The 23729-nt window shown below is 36.4% G+C and overlaps 1 protein-coding gene across 5 annotated transcripts in view; it reads left to right on the top strand.

Annotated features, from left to right (window-relative positions):
- Positions 1 to 1453: 1453 nt before the first annotated feature.
- Positions 1454 to 23729, top strand: part of RC3H2 (ring finger and CCCH-type domains 2) — a 47726-nt gene continuing 25450 nt past the window's right edge. For 3 of the 5 annotated variants that reach the window (XM_045845999.1, XM_045845996.1, XM_045846000.1), the window contains exons 1-5: positions 1584 to 1789; positions 7953 to 8250; positions 10419 to 10536; positions 13363 to 13596; positions 23144 to 23319. In XM_045845999.1, coding sequence (XP_045701955.1) covers positions 8020 to 8250; positions 10419 to 10536; positions 13363 to 13596; positions 23144 to 23319 — 759 coding nt within the window. In that variant the 5' untranslated portion in view covers positions 1584 to 1789; positions 7953 to 8019. Of the gene's footprint in view, positions 1549 to 1583; positions 1790 to 2136; positions 2227 to 7952; positions 8251 to 10418; positions 10537 to 13362; positions 13597 to 23143; positions 23320 to 23729 lie in introns of those variants that run through there. The other 2 variants (XM_045845998.1, XM_045845997.1) reach the window with 2 other exon arrangements.

Below are 23729 nucleotides of genomic sequence, written 5' to 3'. Positions count from 1 at the left end.
GAGAAAATCCTTTCCCTTTTTCCTTGGATGTAAGTATCCTATATGTTTACATAAGAAATAATAAACTGGAGATGGGAATGGAGAGCTTTGTGTTTTGTATACATCTGTGAATTTTAAAGAAACTATTTCTCCTGGTTATTCATTTAATCATGTATTCAATGAATATTTATGGAGTCCTTACAATATCTAGAGGTTAGGTATACCAATGAAAATTCCTATTCTCATGAAACCTAAATGTAATGAAGGGGGTCAAATTGTAAACAAATAAGTAAAATTAATATATGTCAGAGTTTGGAAATGGAGTTGGAGAAAATAAAACAGGGAGTGCTGGGGAAGGAGAATTCTGATAGTAATTTTAAATATAGCGAGTGGTCAGGCCACCTTTAAAAAGTCTTTTCATGTAAACTGTCCCTTTAAATGGAAAACTATATATATATATATATATATATATATATATATACACACACACACCCAGCACTATCTAGTTGAATGGAAAACTAAGCCAAGTGAACCACCGTTGGAAACGCTTCTCTAGGTTTGGCTTATACTTCATAAAGAGAAGAGTATTAAAAGGACAACAATGTATGGAAGAAAAGTCTTTGATGTGGCTATTGAATTTTTTAAAAAGCAACCATATTTATTTTAAGCTCATTGTAGTTTATGAACTACTTTTCCTATGTTTTCTAATTCATGATGGGTTAACTTCCATAGATGCTTCTGTTGGACATCTGGCTTCAAGTGCCTTTTTCTTAATCTGTTTTTCAGTTTCTCATCAGGAACACAATACACAGTATCTGCCTTTTAGGATTATTTTGACAAGTAAGTGAAATGAAAGTAAAAATAGTAAAAGAATTTTTATTAATATAGGACCTAGTACATAGTAAGTAGTCCATAAATATTAATTCCCTTATCCCTATTCCCAGGCTATTTCTTCCAATAAAAAAACAGAATGAGGGTAATTTCTGCCTTGAAGTTTACTGTGGAAAATCCTTTAATATTTATGGAGCTATTAATGCCAGAATTTGTACTTGAATTTTGATGCCTACCAGCGTCTGAGGAGCTCAGTTTTTTCTTTAATAGAGAGAGGCATGTGTTATTGCATGCCAAACAAATGCTCTTTTTTTTTTGTATTAGCGGAAATTGCTTGGCATCTACAGGGACTGAGGCATGATGGGGTCAGCATTTGATTATGGGAGAGTGATTAGCATATAATACAGATGTGTCGGATTTGCTAAACGGACACCACGCTTTTCATGAGGGGAGTCAGTCAGACAGTCGCTCAAACCCATGTCCAAGAGGCTGGTTCAAGGCGCAGACGAATGTGTAGGGAGTTTCCCATAAACCCCTTTTACTTGCCAGGCATCCTAACACCACCTCCCACGGTACTCCCGGTCTCCCCGGTCACGTGACGGGGGTGTTTCGGCTCCACTACAGGAAAGCCGATGCGCAGTCCAGGTGGTAGGGGGTACAACGCTCCCTTCCACCGCCCCTACTGCCGGTCTTGCGTGATCTCGCGTGAAGTGGGGAGTATCTTCTCGCGAGATCTAGGTCAGGATCCCTCCAGGTCCGCCTCCGTGGTGAGGAGGAGGAGGCGGTGGGTGGAGGAGGAGGCCCCGTCGCGGCCTCCGCCGCCGCCAACGGGGCTGTCCCTGTAGCTCCCGATGGAGTTTGAGGTCGTGAAACCGCCGCCGAGCTCTGCCCCGGCGAGACGAGGCGCCTCTGTCGCCGAGCCGCGCCGTCGCGGGGCTCCCGGGAGCGGCCCTTAGCGACCCCGCCCGGGCCCCCTCAGGTAGGGCGGGGGCGGGCACGATGCGGCTCGGGCCCCAGTCCGGGTCCCTAGTCCCCGGCGGTCGGGCGGGAGACCCGTCTCAGCCCGGGGCCTGTGCGCAGTCGTTGCCGGTGCCCCGAGGGTTGGGAACTAAGGGCCGCACCTGACACCCGGACCGGGAGTCCGGGGACCAAGGAGGCCCCTAGCCTTGGTTGGGGTTTTTCAATACCGAGGCCTGGCGCAAATGGCCACCTCCCTTCGACTCCGGCCGAGGGGACGCCTGTGACCCCTGAGGAATCCACCCAAGCAAAGGCCAGACTTCCCTTCCTTTTCTACAGCAGTTAGTAAGAGGGGTGCTGGAGGAGGTTCTGGAGTCCAAGTCCTCTCCTGGCTTTTCGGCTTTCTGCCCTGGGGCTTCCCGAGATCCTACTGCAGGGATGGTGGAGGCGATCTGAGTGGTAAATAGGGACCCTGGCCAAACAATGCCCTGGGAGGGCCTAACCTCCTGGGGAGGGAGATGGCCGGGCCGGAGGGGTTGCTCCTTGGATGTGACGGAGCCCTGGCATGAAACAGAGCCAGAGAATTCTGCTGTGGCTTTCTTCTCTCCCTCTTTCATTTTTCCTTCTTGGGGAAGCCTCTTATAAGAGACTCTTCCACCATCTTAGAAGAATGGTAGAAAGCATCTTTGTTTCTCAGATGCAGATCTACATTTCTCTGTTCTTGGCTTTCGGGAAAGTAGAAGATGAGGGTAGCTGTCATTTACATCTTTCGAATCACAGAAGAGTTTTAAGATACCGGCAGGTAGAACCTTGACACCGAAATAGTCTCAAGTAATCACTGACACGAAGTAGCTCTAATCTCGTGATTCCCAACCTGTTTAATTTTTTTATAACCACCTGCATTCCTACTCTCCATTTACCCAGTTCCCCTCTTTTTAATCCCTGTTATATCCCACCCGCTGTGATTAGACTGACTTTGTATCACAAATAAAGTGCTTAAGTAATCTTTTCCATTTTTGTATTAGTCAAACTTCTAAGTTCCATTAGGAACTTCTGATTAACGTGAGAAAGCTAATGGTGCTACACTAAATTGCTATAATTTCCCAAAAGCAAAGAAACAGATATTTCAGTTAGCCCATGGAGACGTTTTTAGTTAAATATACAAATCTAGTTAAGGCTTCTTGAAACATTAAGAGTTCATGGATTCTGCCATTATCGCCTTCTTTTATCTGTCTAGAGCTACAGCACTGTTGCAACATGGCATCCCTTGTCTGTTGTTTACGTCCACGTTCAATTCCTGAAAAATACAGAGACCATCACAACCTGTCAAAGACCATTTTTTAGTATTGCCATTTTTTGGAGATTCGTGTTTTGAAAAGTGTAGAGTTTGGAAAATTGCTAGAACAAAATGTTGATATTGCAAAAGCAGATGTTGTAATTCAAACTGGCTCCTATTCTTTGTGGACTTAATTGCTGTCGTGTTTATTAGTGGATCTTTTGCGTAACTCCGATCTATTATTACTGATGTGTTAATTTAACATGCAAGAAGACTTTATGTCCTTTTTTTACGTTTTCATTAATTCATTTTATGCTTTTGTAATTTGCTGTCTTTTAGCTTGAAAAAGTTAACAAAAATTCTTTTGGGAGGGAATGCATTTTTCTTGACACAGAATTTTATGTTCAAAAATAGAACTTCTACGTTGTATGTAATATCTAAGAATACTAAATAAACTTACAACAGGGTCTTATCATAATAAGTACTTGGTTATTGTTTTGGACGGGGTCGAAGTTTCACTTTCTACTGATGAAAAAAGGAAGCATGAGGTAAAATAAAGCTAGCTGAAAATTAAAAATAATGTTTTGCACCCAGTACCATAACTGTAAGTGACATCTTTATGATCCTCAGGGCTTTATACTTTTATAAAAACCTTCTTAAGTGTAGATGTGATTTTCACCTCAAATTCTCAATAAAAGTTAGTTCTGAATGTCACTTTCTAATTTTAAGGAGTGTTGCATTGTCCAGTACTAGCTAGTAGCCAGACATAGTAGTTGAACACATGAAATGAGGCGGGTGTGAATTGAGATGTGCTGAATGTGTAAAGTGCACACCAGATTTTGAAAATGTAGTACAAAGGTTTTTTTTAATATCTCAATTTTTTACATTGATTACATGTTGAAGTAATACTTTGCAGAAAATTAGGTTAAAGAAAAGGTATTATTAAAATTAATTGCACCTGTTTTTCCCTTTTTTAATGTGACTACTAGAAATTTTTCAATTACTTGTGGCTTGCATTATATTTGTATTGGACAGTGCTGTTTTAGAGGATCTCTTCCAAGGAATAAATCATCTGAATAAAAAAAAGACACATGCAAACCAAAAACTTCCTGACAGAGTATCCTCTTAAAATCAGAATACTAAAAAAATTATCCACTGGCCGTTATTTGGTAGGCAGAAGAAAGTTCCTTCTCAAAAATAAACATTTTTCAAATCTAGTCATCACTAAAGAAGCAAAACTTTATTGGCTACATTAATTAAAATTGAAAGTTATTTCATTACTCTTCTCATACTTAAGCCCTGGCCAGGTGGTTCAGTTGGTTGGAGCGACATCCTGTGCATCAAAAGGTTGTGGGTTCAGTCCCCCTCGGGGGACTTACCTGAGTTCCCAATTGGATCCCAGGGACGTGCAGGAGGGGACGAACCAATGTTTCTTTCATCACTGTTTTTCTCTCTCTCCTTTCCTCTCTCTTTAAAAACTCAAACATATCCTTGGGTGAGGACTTAAAAAAAAACCCAAAACTTCATACTTAATAAAAACCTCAGTTCAATTCCATAGTAGGTAGAAGTAAAACTGGAGTCAAAACATCTTTCCTAACTTATACTAAAGTTACATAACTAGCAGTCTTTAAAATTGTGATTGATTTCCTTTTGCTCCAACCCTTGTGATGTGTTTGAATGCTTAGTTTTAGAACTTACAGGTGATTTTAATTGGTTTTGTTTGTTTTATAGGTTAAGCTCTAAATTGTACTTAGTTGTTGTAAATATAATTTTTAAGTCCAAAACTAATTAAAATCCATTTCAGTAGCTTAAGTTATTTACATGGCTGAGCTAGAATGAAAAGGAGTGTTAATTAACAGACCCGAGCCCTAAAGTTTACATCTTTATAAAGAGAAATGTAAAATACTGTATCTATTTAAATTATATGAAAGTGAAAGAGGCATAAACTTTATTCTGGCATTTTAAAATTAGGTGTCATAGTCATAAACTGGCTGCATAATATCTTGGCGGTCTGTTATCAGAAAGTGAAAGTACTTAGCTGGTATGCAGTTTGCTCTTAAAGCAGTTTGTAACTTGTATTATATGAGAGATGTCTATTACTCTTCCTATTTATGGGTGAGTATTCGTAGCAAGGAACTTACAGTCTGAAAAATTGCTTGAGTAAAAATATGTTTAAAGTCCCACCTTTAATTTAGTGTTTCTCACTAACGTCCTTTATCTTTTTATTCTTCAAATTCTAGAAGCTAGTAACTGAAATTACTTAATGTAAATAATTTAATTAGAATGATTTTCTTAAGTAGTCCCTTTATGTATCTAAAGTTGTGAGCTTTGTAATCCATTTTATTTCAATTTGAGATGTTTTGGGAGCATCTTTAGGATGAATATTTCAATATTAACCATAATAAATGTTATTAGCAATTTAGGTTTCCATAGATTCAATTAAGTTACTATGGAATGTATTCATACAAATCTAGAAGTTTTCCAAATTAATATATAATCTTAGCTTGCCATTGGTCATTTAGATGCTTTTAAAAATAAGTTATAAAGACAATAGGCCATCATTTTTGATAGTTATAAAAATGTTTTCTAGGTAAATACTTACAAAGTGCCTTTTTTAAAGAAGTGAAAGTCCTATTTTGTCATTATTCATTAAGCATTTTAATGGACTACAGAAACTTCTCTGTTTTAGGTAAATTTTTATTTTGTCTTTATTGAGAAATCTAGAATTTATTGATAATGGTACTAAAGAAAAACATCTTTAAAAAATCAAACCAATCCTTATGGGGAATTTAGTTCATAATTGCTCTGTCAGATAGTTAGAATCTGACACATAGCAGAAGAAAAATTACAGTTACTGTCAACATTTTGGCAGAATTTGTCTTGTAAAAGTATTAATTAAATTTCTACTAGAAAGTAAATTTTAATATTAAAACATCTGGTATTTTAAAACTATCAAGTGTATTTGGAATAGTTTGAAACACTCCAAACCTAATAGGTAAAAATCCAAAAGATAATATTTTTATGTTTAGTTCAAACATCAATGCCTTTCTCCTCCCCATTCCCTTCCCCTAAACACACACTAATTAACTTTAATGTAAAGTATTTCGGGTTGATCTTGGAAAACTATAAGGAAAGAGTATTTGCTGCTACTATTCTATTACCAAGTGGCCTCTGATACCCTGACCCCCCAAATTAGCATTTCCAACCAGGTGGCCATTATTAAAAAAAAAAATAGATGCAGTTGTCTTGTTTTGATAAATATTTTATCTGCTCACATGGCTCTCAGTAGTAGATTTAAGATAAAATTTATTCTTCCTCAGAGTCCTTCTGTTCCTTGTATAATTCTGCAGCCTGGTAAGCTGAACATTAAAAATGTTAAATAGTTTCAGGGAGTGATGTGTTCACCTGCTTACTGCTCATCTCTAAAGTTGGAAGCCAACTAACTGGTTTTAAGATTGATGGCATTAATAGATGTGGCAATGTATATTAGATGCATTCCATTAGAGCTGTTTGAGGAAGTTTATATAGGGTGTTTTATACATAGCAAGCCCTATAATTTATTTTTATAAGAGATTTTTAAAACCTTAGTTTTTGTGAACATAAAAAAAGCACAATAAAGGCTAATAAAATTCTTCAATTTGATGTGGGGATATTGGAGAATCAGTTATATACCTTTCTGTTTTGAATCTGACTTCATTTTTAAATATCTGATTTCTGAGGAACTAATGTATTTGGGTTGGTAAACATTCTTGTGAAATAAACCATTGGCTGTTTAATTGTCCTAAATACCTAGATTCCTTGTTCATCTGAGAACCTTTGTCAGACTTATATAAGTTTAGTATTGGGAGATGCAAAAAATTTGTTAAATGTAAAATGTTCAAGTAGGTATCCAAAGATTTTAATTAGAGGACAGTATAGTTTTGATACTTAGTATTTTATTTTACTAAAAATTATGGAACAGACAGTTTGATCTTAGAAATAAGAATAAAATGATTATTTTTTTCTGTGTGCCTTTTAATCATATGAAAATATAGTTTTTCTCACTAATCATAGCAAAAATAGAAATTTATATTTTGCGTTTTCCAATTTTGAATTATTAGATGTTAATATTGTTTTATTTTTCTATATCCTGCTCATTGGACCTGATAGTTTTGTGTAATATATATTTATTAATCTCTAAATGATATGTTTTATCAAATGTATCATAGGGAACCACATTCAACATTTGTAAGACAATATATATATATTTTTTTTACTTTGGCAGGGTATTTTGAAGTCAGCATCTTTCTTTAATTTATGGATAAATAGCTGTATCATCACAATGTTCTTTTACACCTTTATTTTCAGTACATCAGTTAGCCTCCTAATAAAGTCCTGACCAGAGATTCCTCTTGTGAAGTTGCCAAGTTGAACATATATCCTTGACTGATGTGGTCATTCAAGTGGCAAAGCTGTTTCTTCACGCTTGACTCACTATGATATTGTTCAGATCAATAGTTGGCAAAGTTCACTAATTCTTAGGCCATACCTTAATATGTTTGGGGTGGTAGATATCCAAGGGAAACACTTTAAAAAACCAGCAATCCAAATAATTTGTGTTCCTAAAAATGAAATGTGGAACATTAATCTGCTTATTGATGTAGTCATTAAGAAAGCTTTGATGACTGTTATATGAGCAACCAATATAAATACGTTTACTTAAAAGGGACACTGTTACAATATTGTTTCTGGACAGAATTTCAGAAATTGACTTAATTCAGCAAGTAGACTTAAGGAAAAAGACGCTCAAAACATGTAAAGTTATCCAGAAGTATTTTAGGTTTTCAGGCTATGATGATTGACTTTAGAGTCAGCTCTTAAAAGGTTAGTGAATAATATGTGACTAATTCTTACATTTGTCCATTTCCAGCGTAGAAAACACTACACAGCAAAATAATGATCTGCTAGACTGCTAACCGGAGCATCCAGCTTCCACAATGCCTGTGCAGGCAGCTCAGTGGACAGAATTTCTGTCCTGTCCAATCTGCTATAATGAATTCGATGAGAATGTGCACAAACCCATCAGTTTAGGTTGTTCACACACTGTTTGCAAGACTTGCTTGAATAAACTTCACCGGAAAGCTTGTCCTTTTGACCAGACTGCCATCAACACAGACATTGATGTGCTTCCTGTCAACTTTGCACTTCTCCAGTTAGTTGGAGCCCAGGTGAGCTTTCAAGATGTTACTAATTTGGTGTTTGTAATAATTACAGAACTTTGTTCATTAAGGGGCACAAAGTATGTTTAATGATATTTGAAACAAAAAATATTCAGTGTACCTGATTTTCATGATTGTATTCTGCAAAAGATTTTCTTTAAATAATGTCATAAATCCTTATGCAAAACCGTAATTTTATTATGGTTATATATTTCTTTGTGTTCAATGCTGTGGTCAAAATTTATGTTTATACATAGGTTGGTGGATAAGATTTTTATATAAGCTTACATAAATATTTATACACTAGGTGATGGTGATATGAAAAGAAATGTAATCAAAGTTTTGGCCAGAAAGCAACCAACTAGAGCCCTCAAAGGGAGGTTTTTGGTTTTCTTTTTAATTTCACTTGACATTTAGGATGATATTATAAATGAGAAAATAAGTTGTCCTTAGGGATATATATTATTGAAAACCATTTTCCAGAGTGTCAGTATCAAATTCTATACAGTTTCTTATGCTCAGGTGCTATAAAATTACTTTGTTGTTTATAATTGTTTTATCAAATCAGAACAAGACCCTAGATTTATAGTAATTTTCATTTAATGAGGGCCTGCTTTGTGTAGGTATAATGGTAAGCATTCAACATCTATTATTAATTCTTCCTGTAGCTTTCAGGTAGTTATTATCCCCATTTTACAGGTGAAGAACAATATTTTGCATGTCATGCACTACATATGAAAGCGAGAAAGTAAAGATTTTTCTGATTAATCGTATCTTAGAAAATTCAATGAATTAAAATACCCCATTCCATAGTATCTTTATATTTGAAATTTTCCCTTTAAAGCACAGCCTTTCTTTTCAATGTTAATAATCCAGTTAGACATTCTGAAATCCAGATGCATCTGTAATCAGTCATGTGTCATAATTTAATTGGCAACATTTTTTTCCATGATGGTGCCTGTTGCAAACAGTGGCATCTTAGATCCAATAAAATACCATAGACTTTTTGTTAACTACCGTTTAGCATTTGCTATAGGTCAGGTATTGTGTTTTGTCTTTTAAATAGATGTTCTCTGTCTGGGTTGGCCCTTAAAATAACCTGCAGGTTATACAGTGTGCTTAATCTTTTCACACTCATCTACTACTACTGTCCTTGCTCTTTCTGCTTAAGCACGCTGGCCTCCTAATCAATTGTTAAATATGCCAGAAGTATTCCCACCTGAGGGCTTTAATAGTAGTGACTGTTATCTTCACCTAGAACGCTCATTTTTCCTCCTCTCTTACATCTTTCTTCAAGTGTCCTGATTCCAAGGAAGCCCATCCTGACCATCCCCCTTAAAATTGCAAGCTCTCTCTGGCACTCCCAGTTCCCATTATTCTTATTCTAAAATTTTTACTGATCACCTTATCATACATATTTTTTATTTACTGGCTGCCTTCTCTCTTCTTCCCTAGAATGTAAGCTTCACGAGGGCACAAAATTTTGTCTGTTTAGCTCACTGATAGATACCTAGTGCCTAAAACTGTGCTTGGCACATGGTAAGCACCCCATGAATACAAACAGTTTTTGAATTAAATTGAATTTGTATAATGGTACAATGAAATAGGGATTGTCATCTTAGCAGATAGGGAAAATATGACTTGGAGCAGTTAAGTAATTTACTTAAGATGACTGGTAGAAGTGGCAGAATGCAGCTTTGACCTTTCATTGAGAACACTGTCCTGTGGTGCTTATATTCTAGCAAGGGGGGACAGTAAATATAGTAAGTACATAATAAGGTACCAAGTGCTAGGGGGAAAAAATCCTGGCCCTCATTTTCTACTTGTTGTTTGTTCAGAAAAAGTTTCAAAAATATTTATGGAGAACCTTATAACTTTCTGGAGCTTCCCCTAATATTAACATCTTTCAAAATTATGGTATAGTTATCAACCCCAAGAAAGTAACATTGATACAATAATCTTAACTGCCTGCTTCTTTTTTTAATTCATTAATGCACTTAGCCCCTGCTATTAAGGATGATATTCTTGATTCTTTAGAAAGCAGATTGGCTAGGTGTTTGCCTTTAATTTTATTTAAACTACCTTGATGTATGTCTCTGTGTTAAAATTTTCTACTCACCAAGATTATTATCAAATATATAAATACATTCAATCTTAAATTTTTTGCATTTTTTAAGGTACCAGACCATCAGTCAATCAAGTTAAGTAATCTAGGTGAGAACAAACACTATGAAGTTGCAAAGAAATGTGTTGAAGATTTGGCGCTCTACTTAAAACCACTAAGTGGAGGTAAAGGTAAGTTCTTCAGAAGTGTTTTACTGGTGAGGAGGGCTTGGTAACAAATAATTTACTTCGATAGATTTGATGTTGATACCCTGTCAAACCATTTTGAGTTTCGGAAAGTGAGTTTGCTTGGAGGGATCTTGGGAAACTTTTTGATTGAAAACATTTATTATATTATTTCCTGAAATAACCAATATTATTATTAATTTAAGAATTTATTAGACATGCAACACACTGAGTTTTATGTAATATTTGTATTTATTGATTAAGCTAATTGTGCTATAGCAGAATATTCACTTTGATAAGTCCTATTAAGACAGTTTTATGTGTTCATATATTCATCAATCATTCATTAAATTTTATTGAGCAGTTACAGTGGTTACCATCCCTCTCTAACAAAGCCCGCTGTCTGTTGGGGGAGGTAGGAATGTAAGTGCAATAAATTATTTTAAGTGTTGTGACAGAGGTGAAATTCTGTTTTGTTTATCACTGGATATCCAGTGATTAGCACATCATAAATGTAATAAAATGTTGTTGAATGATCAGTCAAGTATTTATTCTGTACCTGCTCTGTGCTTTGCACTGTTTGATATTTTGGACATAGTGATTTTTTTTGAGAGAGAGTACCCTGTCCACCTCATTTATTCATTGATCAGATATCTAAAGAGCATGTAGTTAAGTACCATGTACTATTTTGGTACTTGAGGTACGTGATTAAATATTTATGTCCTCGTAGCACTTATGTTCAGAACAGGGAGAAAGTATAATAATAAGTATAATAAAAAAGACAAATTATGTACTATGTTATAAATGATAGTTGCTATAGAAAGAAAATGACACATTAAGAGGGACCAGAAATATCAGGGTGAGGCAAGAAGGGCAGATTGCAATTTGAAATAAGGTAATTAGTATAGACCCCAGTAAGAAAGTAGCTTTTGAACCTGAGATGAAAGGGGTGAGGTAGTTAGCTATGTAGGTTCCTGGGAGAAGACCTTTCCAGGTAGAGAGAATAGCCAAGTTCCTGAGGCATGCATAGCATCTTCAAAGAACAACAACAGAAAAATGAGGAGGAGAGTAGTGTGAGATAGAAGTGAAGAAACTGTGAGGCCAGATGCTTAGGCTTACAGGGCATTTTAAAGACTTGAGCATTTGCGCTGAGTAAAACTGGTGAGTCACTCCAGGGTTTTGAGCAGAGGAGTGACACAATCTGACTACTGTTAAAAGGATCATTCCAACTGATCTGTTGAGAATTCTGTATAAAAGTCAAGGGTATGAGTTAATAATCAGTGAAGGAAATGAGACTTGGATAGTCTAGGTATATTTTGAAGGTAGGGCCAGGAGGCTTTCCTAAATTAATGGATGTAGGGAATGAGAGAAAGAGTGGAGTCAATATGACTCTTGGGTTTGGGGACTAAGGGAGGTTGTCATCAATTTAGATAAGGGATACTGTAGGTAGAACAGGATTAGGTAGGAAGATTTGCCGTTCAGCTTTGGTCATGTTAAGTTTGAGATGTCAAATCTTCACTTGAGTGCTATTGAGTAACTGGTTGATATATATTAAGGAATGAGATACAGGAACTGTAACTTTGGGGGTCATTGACATATGGATGGTATTTAGTGCAGTAGGACTGGGTGAGATCACCTAAGTAGTGAATGTAGAGAAGAAAATCAAAACTGGGTCCCGAGGCCCTTTAACATTAAGGAGACAAGAAGTTGCCCTGGCCAGGTGGTTTAGTTGGTTGGAACATTGTCCTGTACACCAAAAGGCTGTAGGTTCGATTCTTGGTCAGGGCATGTATGGGAGGCAACAAATCCATGTTCTCTCCCTCTCTTTTTCCCCTCTCTCCCCCTCCCTCCATCCCTCTAAAATCAGTAAACATATCCTCAGTGAGGATTAAAAAAAAAAGGACAGGAAGAAAAGATACAATCAGAAAATAAAGACTGGGAAAAAAAAGAAGAAAGTAAGAAAACTAAGAGAATATGGTGTTCTGAAAGCCATGTAAAGAAGAGTGCTCAAAGAAGTCAAGAATGATGTTTGTGTTGAGTGCTACTGCAAGTAAGATAAGGATTGAGAATTGACCATTGATTTAGCAAAGTAGAAGAAACTGTTATGGCAATTTTGGTCAAGTGATAGTGGCAAAAACTTAATTGGAATAGGTTTTAAAGATTGTGGAGAAAGGAATTGGAGATAGTGAATATAGACAATTCTAGAAGACTTTCTACAAAAGAGAGGAAAAAAATGGGGCAGAGCTGGTTGGAGAAGAGGGATAAATAACAGGATTTATTTTTAAGATGAAAGAACTACAACTTGCTTGTTCTTACTAATGCTGATGGAAATAGTCAAGTGGGAAAGGAAAAAATTGATGATAAGGGAGAGAGACAAGAATTACTGGAGCAGGATCCTTGAGTCAGGAAAAGGGGTTACAGGATCTAAGATCTTACCCTTAAGCAGTGTTCTTAATGTCTTGTATAAAACTTAAAAATAGAGCTGTTAATAATCATTCCTTTTAGATTAAACTTTTCATTCCTTCAACTTTATATTTACCTTCAGTAATTTTAGTAGAGACTACATATGCCAAAGATACTCTTTTTTGAGGGCTACATATAACCCAGAGGACAGGATACCTAAATAAAATTTGAAGTAACCAAGAATTAGTGTCCTATACCATGGGATAGTAATAAATAGAGACAGATTGATTTTTTTTTAAAGCAAGGAAATTACCTTATAGAGGACTCATTAGGAATTGTGACTTAATAGTGAAATACAAATGATAAAAATTGGTTTGTCTTTTTTAATTGAAAAAACTTTAGTTTTCTTTGTTTCCTTTTTTCCTAAAGGTGTAGCTAGTTTGAACCAGAGTGCACTGAGCCGTCCAATGCAAAGGAAACTGGTGACACTTGTAAATTGTCAACTGGTAGAGGAAGAAGGTCGTGTAAGAGCCATGCGAGCAGCCCGTTCACTTGGAGAAAGAACTGTAACAGAACTGATATTACAGCACCAGAACCCTCAGCAATTGTCTGCCAACTTGTGGGCTGCTGTCAGGGCTCGAGGATGCCAGTTTCTAGGGCCAGGTAAGACAGATCACTATCTTGCCTTTTTTATTGGTTACCAGGCTAGAGGATGCCAGTATCTAGAGGTAGGTGTGAATCCCCAGACTCAACCCATCTTTCTTTATACATACAAAGCTGGACATAATTAAAGATAAACAAACCAGTTTTTGTTGATGTAATCTACATGATAGTGCTGTGGTGTTTTAGAATAAATTTCTCATTTAATCCTCAGTGTCCTTCGGGAGAGGTGACACAGATCCAGTTTTACAGGTTAGAAAACAGAGTTAGAAAGAGACCTAAGATTACACAGGTGGTAAGTAAAGGAAAAGTAAACTTTTTTAAATGAAAAAAAAAGTAAAAAATTTTTTATTGTTTTTAAAAGTTGGAAAACATAGAAATTTTTTTTAAAGAATCATCAGAGGATGATTTCTTTATGGTTACTACCAATTACATTTTGTTTAAAAAGTCTTTACCTACACCAAGGTTATGATGTACTTTCCTGTGTTATCTTCCGGAAGCTTTATTTTTTCAAAGGAAAACTTTTTAATGAGTGGCATTTGGACTGATGAATAGACATGTGGAAAAAGATAAAATTGGATGAATTCCTTATACTTTATCTGCATAGGTCTATAAATTCCAAATAGGTCAGAAGTACTTATGATTAAAATATAAAGTATACAAGTAATAAAAACAAACACAAGAGTAGATTTCTTTATAACCTATGAATAATAAACACTTCTTGACTCCAAATCCAGAAGGAGTAGGGGAGAAGATTGATATTTGAATATATATGTATTTAAAAAATTATATTACAAAAGAAATCATAAGCAGAATTTAAAAAGTGACAAAATTGGTAAAATGGTTGCATTATTCACATATAAAGCATTAATAAAACTAATATAGAAGGTACTTGTAAAACCTCAAAAATACCAACTACCCAATTGAAAAATTGACAAAAGATGTACACAGTAAATTCATAGGAAAAAGTAATATAAATGGCCCTCACACATATAAAAAGATACTGAATCTCATATTAAGAGAAACATACATTAATATTATACTAATTCTACCATTTCTAACCTCTCAGATTGGCAGAACGCAAAAGTTTAACAATATACAAGATCTGTCCAGAATGTATCCAGCCATGTAATATAGACATTTATTGAAAAAGATACAAAAAATATTGTACATAGGACAATGATGCTTCAGTCCTCTTCAAAGTAGGCACCTTGGGGCCTCACACAGTTCTCCCAGTCACCCTCAGCTGCCTGGTCATATTTTCTTGAATCTCATCAACAGTCTGAAATCTCTTTCCCTTTCAAAGGCGATTTTAGTTTTGGAAAAAGCCTGAAGTCCCAGGGTGCCAAATCTGGGCTATAGCAGGGCTGAGTCACCTGGGTGATTCGTTATTTCACCAAAAAGCTCTTCGAGATGTGATGAGTGGGTGCTTTGTCGTGATGAAGCTGCCAGTCTCCAGTTGCCTGTAGCTGTGGCCTTCTGAGTCATCCAGACTATCCACAGAGGAATATTCAAGTTTAACACAAAATGTGTTGCAGATTCATTGCTATATTTGGTCAGTCATTTTGAATGCTACAACCACACAGTACACATGTTCATTCAACAGTGTCTACTGCCCCCACTGACTAGTACTGTGAAGTTGTCATTGTTCAGGCATATGCATTCCAGTCCACTTTCCTTAGCTGCCAGGTTACACTGATGTACTACAAACTTTCCTCCTTGTATTGACAATGACTGGAATTTTTCCAGACAGACCTCCATCGTCAGGACTGTGAGAAAATAGGTGCTTTCATCCAATAGTTGTGGGAATGCAAAGTAGTACAAACTTTAGAGGAATTTGGCAATATCTAGCAATGTCACCTATCCATTTCCCTTTTGGCCTCAACAGTCCCATTTCTAGGAATTTATCCCAAAAGTACAGCAAAAAAATACAGGGTGCATAAAGTTACAAAGCACTATTTATAACAGCAAACATCTGAAGCTACCTGAATGTCTGTGAATAAGAGACTGGTTTAGTAATCTGGTACATGTTTCTAATGGAGTTCTATGCCGCTGTAGAAAGGAACGAAGCAGGTGTGTATGTTCTCCTAGGTTGTGATCTCTGGATACACTGAGTGAAAAAATAAGAACAAAGTACAGAATAATGTGCTTATTATAGTACCTTTTACCTAAGAAAGGGAAAGCTATACAATTATTGTTTATATTTTCTAAAAGAAACAATGGTAGGAAAAATTAAAAATAATGAACCCATGTAGAGGAGGAAGAAACCAGGAGAAAGCAGACAGAGATGGAAGCTAGACCTCACTGAATGTATCTTGTTTTGTACTTTGGGCCCATATAAATGTTTTATGTAATTATAAAACAAATTTTAGTTATTAGTAAAAATATATTTTAAAATTTTAAGTAAAATGAGTAAAATCAATACAAAAAAAAATAAAAAGATAAAACATCGGGCCAAGATGGAGGCATAGGTAGACACACTGTGCCTCCTCGCACAACCAGAAGAAGGACGACAAATTTAAAAACAAAAAGCAACCAGAACTGACAGAAAAGCTAACTGTATGGAAGTCCCACAACCAAGGAGTGAAAGAAGAAACATTCATCCAGACTAGTAGGAGGGGCAGAGTTGGGCAGCCGGGGTGGAGAGGACTTGCAGCAAGGCAGCAGCTGGAGAACTGGGTGGGATAGGCAGCAGCTGGCCAACCTGGCGGTCCCTCATTCGTGCGCAGATAAACCAGGAGGAACAACTGGGGAGCAAAACAGACCACACAGCCCAGGGTTCCAGTGTGGGGAAATAAAGCCTCAAAGCCTCTGACAGGAAAAAACTCAGGGTTGGGGTGGCAGAAGGAACTCCCAGTGTCACAGGAGAGTTCATGGAGAGACACACAGGGTCCTAGAATGTACACAAGCTTACACACCTGGGAATCTACACCAGAAGGGCCCACTTTGCTTGTGGGAAGCGGGGAAGGTGACTGAAAGCCAGCAGAGAGCAGAGCAAGTGGCACTGTTTCCTCTGGGACCCCTCCCCCTCATACAGCTACAACACAGTGATGTGGTTGCCCCGCCTTGGTGAAAACCTGAGGCTCTGGCCCTTGCTACGTAACTGGCATGCTGAGACAAAAAAAAATGGCCCAAATGAAAGAATAGATCAAAGCTCCAGAAAAAATACAACTAAGTGACAAGGAGATAGCCAACGTATCAGATACACAGTTTAAAACACTGGTAATCACAGAATTGGTGGAATATGGTCGCAAATTAGAGGGAAAAATTAAGACTATGAAAAGTGAAATAAAGGAAAATGTACAGACCATCAACAGTGATGGAAAGGAAACCGGGACTCATATCAGTGGTTTGGAGCAGAAGGAAGAAAGAAATATGCAACTAGAACTCAATGAGGAGAGGCTTAGGAACCTCTGGGACAACTTTAAACATTCCAACATCTAAATCATAGGGGTGCCGGAAGAAGAAGAGGAAGAGCAAGAATTTGAAAACTTATTTGAACAAATAATGAAGAAGAACTTCCCCAATCTGGCAAAGGGAGTAGACTTTCAAGAAGTCCAGGAACTTCAGAGAGTCCCAATGAAGTTGGACCCAAAGAAGCACACCAAAATACATCATAATTACATTATCCAAGCTTAAAGATAAGGAGAGAATCTTAAGAGCAGCAAGAGAAAAGGAGACAGTTGCTTACAAAGGAGTTTCCATTAGACTCTCAGCTGATTTCTCATAAGAAACCTTGCAGTCAAGAAGGGGCTGAAAAGAAGTACTCCAAGTCATGAAAGGCAAGGACCTACATCCAAGATTACTCTATCCAGCAAAGCTATCATTTAGAATGGAAAGGCAGATAAAGTGCTTCCCAGGTAAGGTCAAGTTAAAGGAGTTCATCATCACCCTGCCTGTATTATATGAAATGTTAAAGGGATTTATCTAAGAAAAAGAAGATTGAGCCCTGGCTGGCGTAGCTCAGTGGATTGAGGGCGGGCTGGGAACCAAAGTGTCCCAGGTTCGATTCCCAGCCAGGGTACATTCCTGGGTTGCAGGCCATAACCCCCAGCAACCGCACATTGATGTTTCTCTCTCTCTCTATCTCCCTCCCTTCCCTCTCTAAAAAATAAATAAATAAAATATTAAAAAAGAAAGAAAAAGAAGATTGAAACTGAACAGTAAAATGACAACAAACTCTGAACTATTAACAGCCAAACCTAAAAAAAAAAAAAAACCCTAAGGAAACACTAGAACAGGAACAGAATCACAGAAATGGAGATTACATGAAGGGTTATCAGTGGGAGAGTGGGGATAGGGAGAGAGGGGGAAAAGGTACAGAGAATAAGTAACATAAATGATAGGTAGAAAATAGACAGGGAGAGAGTAGGAACAGTGTAGGAAATATAGAAGCCAGAGAACTTATATGTGTGACCCATGGACTTGAACTAAATTGGGGGAAGGTGAGTCGGAGGGGGTGTGAAGGGGGGGAATAAAGGGGAGGGATAGAACAACTATAATAGTATAATCAATAAAATATTTTTTAAAGATTTTTTAAATTTATTTTTAGAGAGGGAAGGTAAGGAGAAAAAGAGAGAGAGAGAAACATCAATGTGCGGTTGCTGGGGGCTGTGGCCTGCAACCCAGGCATGTGCCCTGACTGGGAATTGAACCTGTGATGCTTTGGTTCGCAGCCTGCGCTCAATCCACTGAGCTATGCCAGCCAGGGCAATAAAATATATTTTATTGACCTATATTAAGTAAATATATTTTATTTACTTAAATTTACTTTATTTTATTTTATTTTATTTTATTTATATTTTATATTTTATTTATTTTCTTTTTTTAAAAAAAGAAAACATCCAGTTGGTAGCACATTCATCAGGAAGGAATTCCCTCAGGTGACTTTAGAGCACACCATTTTGATTTTTATATTTCTGGTGATATATGTAATAAATCCTAAATTATATTCACTCATCACACTATTGATAAGTCTGTTGATACTGTTAATGCCACCAGGAAGCAAGATATTCAGTATTTTCAAAAAGATACAAGTATGAAATATAAAAAGTATGTAAAAATTCTGTAGTCTTTACATTTGAATTGACAATATAAGTTCAAACTAATTAATTTTTATTTTTCTAAAAAGAGCCTATTCCCTAGGTCTGTCCACCGAAAAAGCTTAGAAGCAATGAATAGTAGCCATAGCACCCAGATTGTGGCCTTTAATAAACACCATTTACCAATATAAAGAAGCAGGGTTCTTTGGATAAGGTAGAAAAGTACAAGAAGAGCTGGGGAAGTGTTGTGCTAGAAAGCAAAAAAGCTATCAGAAACCACTGGGATCTTTTCAAAAGGATGTAGAAATTAATTTGAAGGGGCTCCAACTGGACATAAATGGGACAGTTTGAACAGCAGAGTGAATGATGACTAAATGGATTGAAAAATAAAAAAAGAGGGGGACTCGCCCCTAAAAAAACTGAAATTATCTTCTGTATGATGGACCCCTAGTAATACTGGCTTTCTCTGCTAGGGGAGTATCCTAGTAACTCAACTGTATTGGTGTGCCAGCTGGTGGTGATGTGAGAGGCTGCATTCAGCTTCAATGCATTTTTTTAAAGACTCTTTCAGTGCATTTGCCCATTTCACAATGGGTGATTTACAGGTGCACACTTTGCTGAGTGTTCAGCAGTTTTTGACCTAAAATGGCATGACCCCCATGCTGCATGCTCCCTATTCACCTGATCTCACCCCAAGTGATCTTTGTTTCCCTGGATGAAAAAAGTCCTCAAAGGGAAACATTTTGCCAATGTGGAAGAAGTGAAACGAAAAATGGCAGAAGCACTAAAAGGAATCAAAATTGATGAGTTTAGAAACTTTTGAGCAGTGGAAAAACTGTCTCAATAGGTGAGAGTTGCATCAAATGGAGAATACTTTGAAGGTGACAGAAGTTTAAACATGTAAGAGTAAATACACAATTTTTTATAAATGAATTCTGGGTTTTAGAGGTCTTCCCTCCTATATAAAAATCCTTGATTCTGTAATGATAGTGCAGAAAAAACTAATTGGTTATCTTTGGCAGTTGCTTGGATCCTAACACATTATTCTGAAAAGTAGAAAAGGCATAGGAAAGCATTAAGCATTTTTTGCTCTCTACCAGTTGTTTTCAAGGACATTTTCTCAGGATGTGAAGGGTAGATTCCTGTTTTAGCTAATAAACTTAGAAATTGTTAAAATTAAAAATCACAAATTTGCAACATCAAATGAGTTAATGGGTGCGGACAAGAATCGTTAGTCCTTGTCAAAACCATTAGGTGAAAGGTTGCTGGGAAAACATATAGTAGATGGATAAGCCCTGACCCCAATGATCAATCTTATTATTAAAAGGGAGACAACCCGGCTTTCTATATTTCCTGATGAATGCATGGAATAAGAAGTGTGCTTGAAAAAACAACCACATTCTGAATCTAATGACGCCTTTAGTGTACATGAAACAGATAAAGAAACATTTTAAAACACTACAAACCAAATCAAGAATGTAGAAAATTATTGAGAAAAATAATAATTTCTTCAACAAATAAACTGGATTTTCTTTTAAATGGAAGGGTGGAGAGAGGGGAGGAACTGGTATAGATTTTTTTTTTTAGGTGTTGTTTTTTTTTTTTTTTTTTAAGTTTGAGACATACGGACTTTATTTGGATATTTAAAGAAACCAACTGTAAAAATTTTTTGAGACAGTGGAAAATTCAACATGGACTGGATATTAGATGATATTAAGGAAATACATTACTTTTCTTTTAGACATGAAATGGTGTTGCATGAAATTTGAAAAAATCCTTATGTGTCAGAAATAGGTACTTAATTATTTAAGGATGAAATGCTATGTCATCTGGGATTTACTTTAAAAACACTTCAGCCAAAGCAAACTAGAAGTGGGTAAGAAGTAAGATGAAGTCTTCCTGGTAATAGCTGTGTTATGGGTGCATGTTAGCTCTACTTTTGTGTGGGTTTAAAGTTTTCCATAATACAAAGTTAAATTGAAAAATGACTTCTAAAATCCACATTTAAATATAATTTAAGACTGCTTCCTTTGGATATCTTCACATGTTTATTACCTTAGCTAATAAGCTCTGGACTAGGTATCAAATATCTTTTGTTATACAACTTAACAATAGAAAGACAAACAACCCAATTAAAAAATGGGCCAAAGGCTTAAATAGACATTTTCCCAAAGAAGATACACAGATGGCCAAAAAACAAATGCAAAGATGCTCAGTGTCATTAGTTGTTAAGGAAATGCAAGTCAAAATCACAATGAGATAACACTTCACACTCACTAGGTTCTCCGTAATTTTATTTTTAAACATCAGTGTGTGATTACCTCCTGCACATCCCCTTCTGGGGACCTGGCCTGCAACCCAGGCATGTGCCCTGACTGGGAATCGAACCATCAGACCTTTGGTTCACAGGCCAGCACTCAGTCCACTGAGCCCCACCAGCCAGGGTGTTACATGAATTTTACCTTTCCGGTTTGGGCCCTGTTCAGGGTGGGAAGCAGCCAATCGATGTTTCTCCCATCAGTGTTTCTCTCCCTCTCTTTCTCCCTCCTTTTCCCTCTAAAAATAAATAACTAAAATATTTTTTAAAAAGTCCTTGATTCTAGTTACAATTTTGCTACTAACCAGTTTTTAACCTTGGCCTAGTCACTTAACTTCTCTGGGCCTCAGGAAAAAATGGGGGTTGAGTTTTAATGAATTCTAGATGATCTCTCAGCTCTAAAGTCCTATTCTTTTAATTGATAACCAATGTACTTTTAACTTTCAATTTTGAAATAATTTCAAATTTGTCAAAGAGTTGAAAGAATAATGCAGAAGCCCTGGCTGGGTAGCTCAGTGGGTTAGAGCATTGTCCCGATATACAAAGGTTGCAGGTTTGATCCCCGGTCAAAGTGTGAATGCATAAATAAGTAGAACAAGTTGATGTTTCTCTTTCTCTCTCTCTCTCCCCACCACCTGCTTCCCTTCTCTCTCCAAAATCAGTAATTTAAAAAACGATAATGCAGAGAATTCCTGTGTACTTTTTATCCACATTCACTAGTTTTAATTTCCTATATTTGTTATATTCACTCTTTCTCTCTTTGAACCATTTGAGAATAGGTTGCATATTACATGCCCCTTTACCCATTAAGGAAATCCTTAGGTATATTTCCTACAAACAAGGATACTGTTTTTATAACATAGCGCATTCATCCATTTCAGAAAATTTAACATTGATACAATATTATGATCTATAGTTTATATTCCAGTTTGTCAGTTATTCCAAAGATATCTTTCATGGCATTTATTTTCTAAATATTTCCCTCACTGGAAAATAACATAAATTAATACTTTCTTTAGATAAAGCATCCAGAGGCTAATATCACTTTAAAATTGTATGCAAAATAGTTCTGACAGGCAAAGTAAGTCTCATGCATTAAAAACGTTATCATTTATTATTAGATACTGTGTATCCTTTGTATGTTATGTAATTATCAGAGTATCTCTCTGTTTTATAAAAGGACTTTTTCTTTAACTTTATCATTGTCCAGCACATCCACAATGTATACTCTATCTGCCTATTAGTCACTTAATAGCTGCCTTGGTTATTAAATAGACTATCAAAGTGTTTCACTGCTTGTGTTCAATTAACCCTTCTAGTAGACTGACATTAAGTCACAGTGCCTATGTCATTGATCCTACTTCATCTCATCATGTAGGCATTGTATCATCTCACATCTTCACAAGAAGGATGAGTTACAGTACAATAAGATATTCTGAGAAAGAGACCATATTCACAAAACTTTTATTACAGAATATTATTATAATTGTTCTATTACATTTTTATTATTGTTAATATCTTACTGTGCCTAATTTATAAATTAAACTTTATCATAAGTATGTATGTATATATGTATGTATAGCATGTTCTTGAATAAGATTTTTAAAAATTTTATTTATTTATTTATTTTTAGAGAGGGGAAGGGAGGGAGAGAGGGAGAGAAACATCAATATGTGATTGCCTCTCACATACCCCCTACTAGGGACCTGGCCTGCAACCCAGGCATGTGCCCTAAACTGGGAATCAAACTAGCAGGCTGGCACTCAATCCACTGAAAATTCCTTAAAATTGCAAAGCCTATTGACCGTCCTAAGTGAGGACCTACTATGTAGGCAAAAACATGCAATACAGCTGTATTATATAATAATTTAATAGTAAATAATAATACAAGAATAACCTTTGTGTTTCATGTATTCACAACTGTAAACCTGCTTTTACCCACTCCTCTATATAAGGTTCAGTACTATCCACAGTTTCTGGCATCCACTGGGGGTCTTAGAATGTATCCTCTGCAGTTATGGGGGACTACATGTTTTTTAAGTAAACTGTATTTGTGTACGTGATGTCTTCTTTGTGTGCTAATTAAATACAGACTGTGGAAAACAAACCACTGTAAACTAATACCAAAGAAATCTGTGACAGATAGGATCTGCAGTGTTTCTCATTTATCATCAACTCATGTTTCTTCTAGCTATGCAAGAAGAGGCCTTGAAACTGGTGTTGCTGGCATTAGAAGATGGTTCTGCTCTCTCAAGGAAAGTTCTGGTACTTTTTGTTGTGCAAAGACTAGAACCGAGATTTCCTCAGGCATCGAAAACAAGTATTGGTCACGTTGTGCAATTACTGTATCGAGCTTCTTGTTTTAAGGTAAGTGGTGTGCAACCGTCTAAATGTTACATGCCTGTGTGTGAGGCAGAGACTTCCTGAAACGGGTGTTAACCTGTGTAGAGGCCCCCACAAACTCAGAACCCTTACAAGAGTTGAAAGGAAATTGTTTTCCTTCTGCATTGATTGCATCTATGATACTGCCTATTGGAATGAGAACAAATGTTTGAAACCAAAGCTCATTTAAGTTATCTTGCTGGTTTTATAGCCCAAGAGTAAAAACAGTACAGACAGGAAAAATTCTGTCCTGTTTTGTTTTGTTTTTGGCAGAGTATTTAGTTTGAGAAAACAATTAATGATTATGGAAATGTGTTCAAGTGAGTTCACTTGTCTCCATTAATGAGGCTTGGCTACTATCTGCCTGATATTGTAGTACTTGATTTTGTGTCCTT

This window comes from Phyllostomus hastatus, unplaced genomic scaffold, assembly GCF_019186645.2.
Source record: "Phyllostomus hastatus isolate PE091 unplaced genomic scaffold, TTU_PhHast_1.1 phas_contig_495, whole genome shotgun sequence".
In the NCBI taxonomy this organism is placed as follows: Eukaryota; Metazoa; Chordata; class Mammalia; order Chiroptera; family Phyllostomidae; genus Phyllostomus; species Phyllostomus hastatus.
This window is presented reverse-complemented; position numbering and strand designations above follow the sequence as displayed.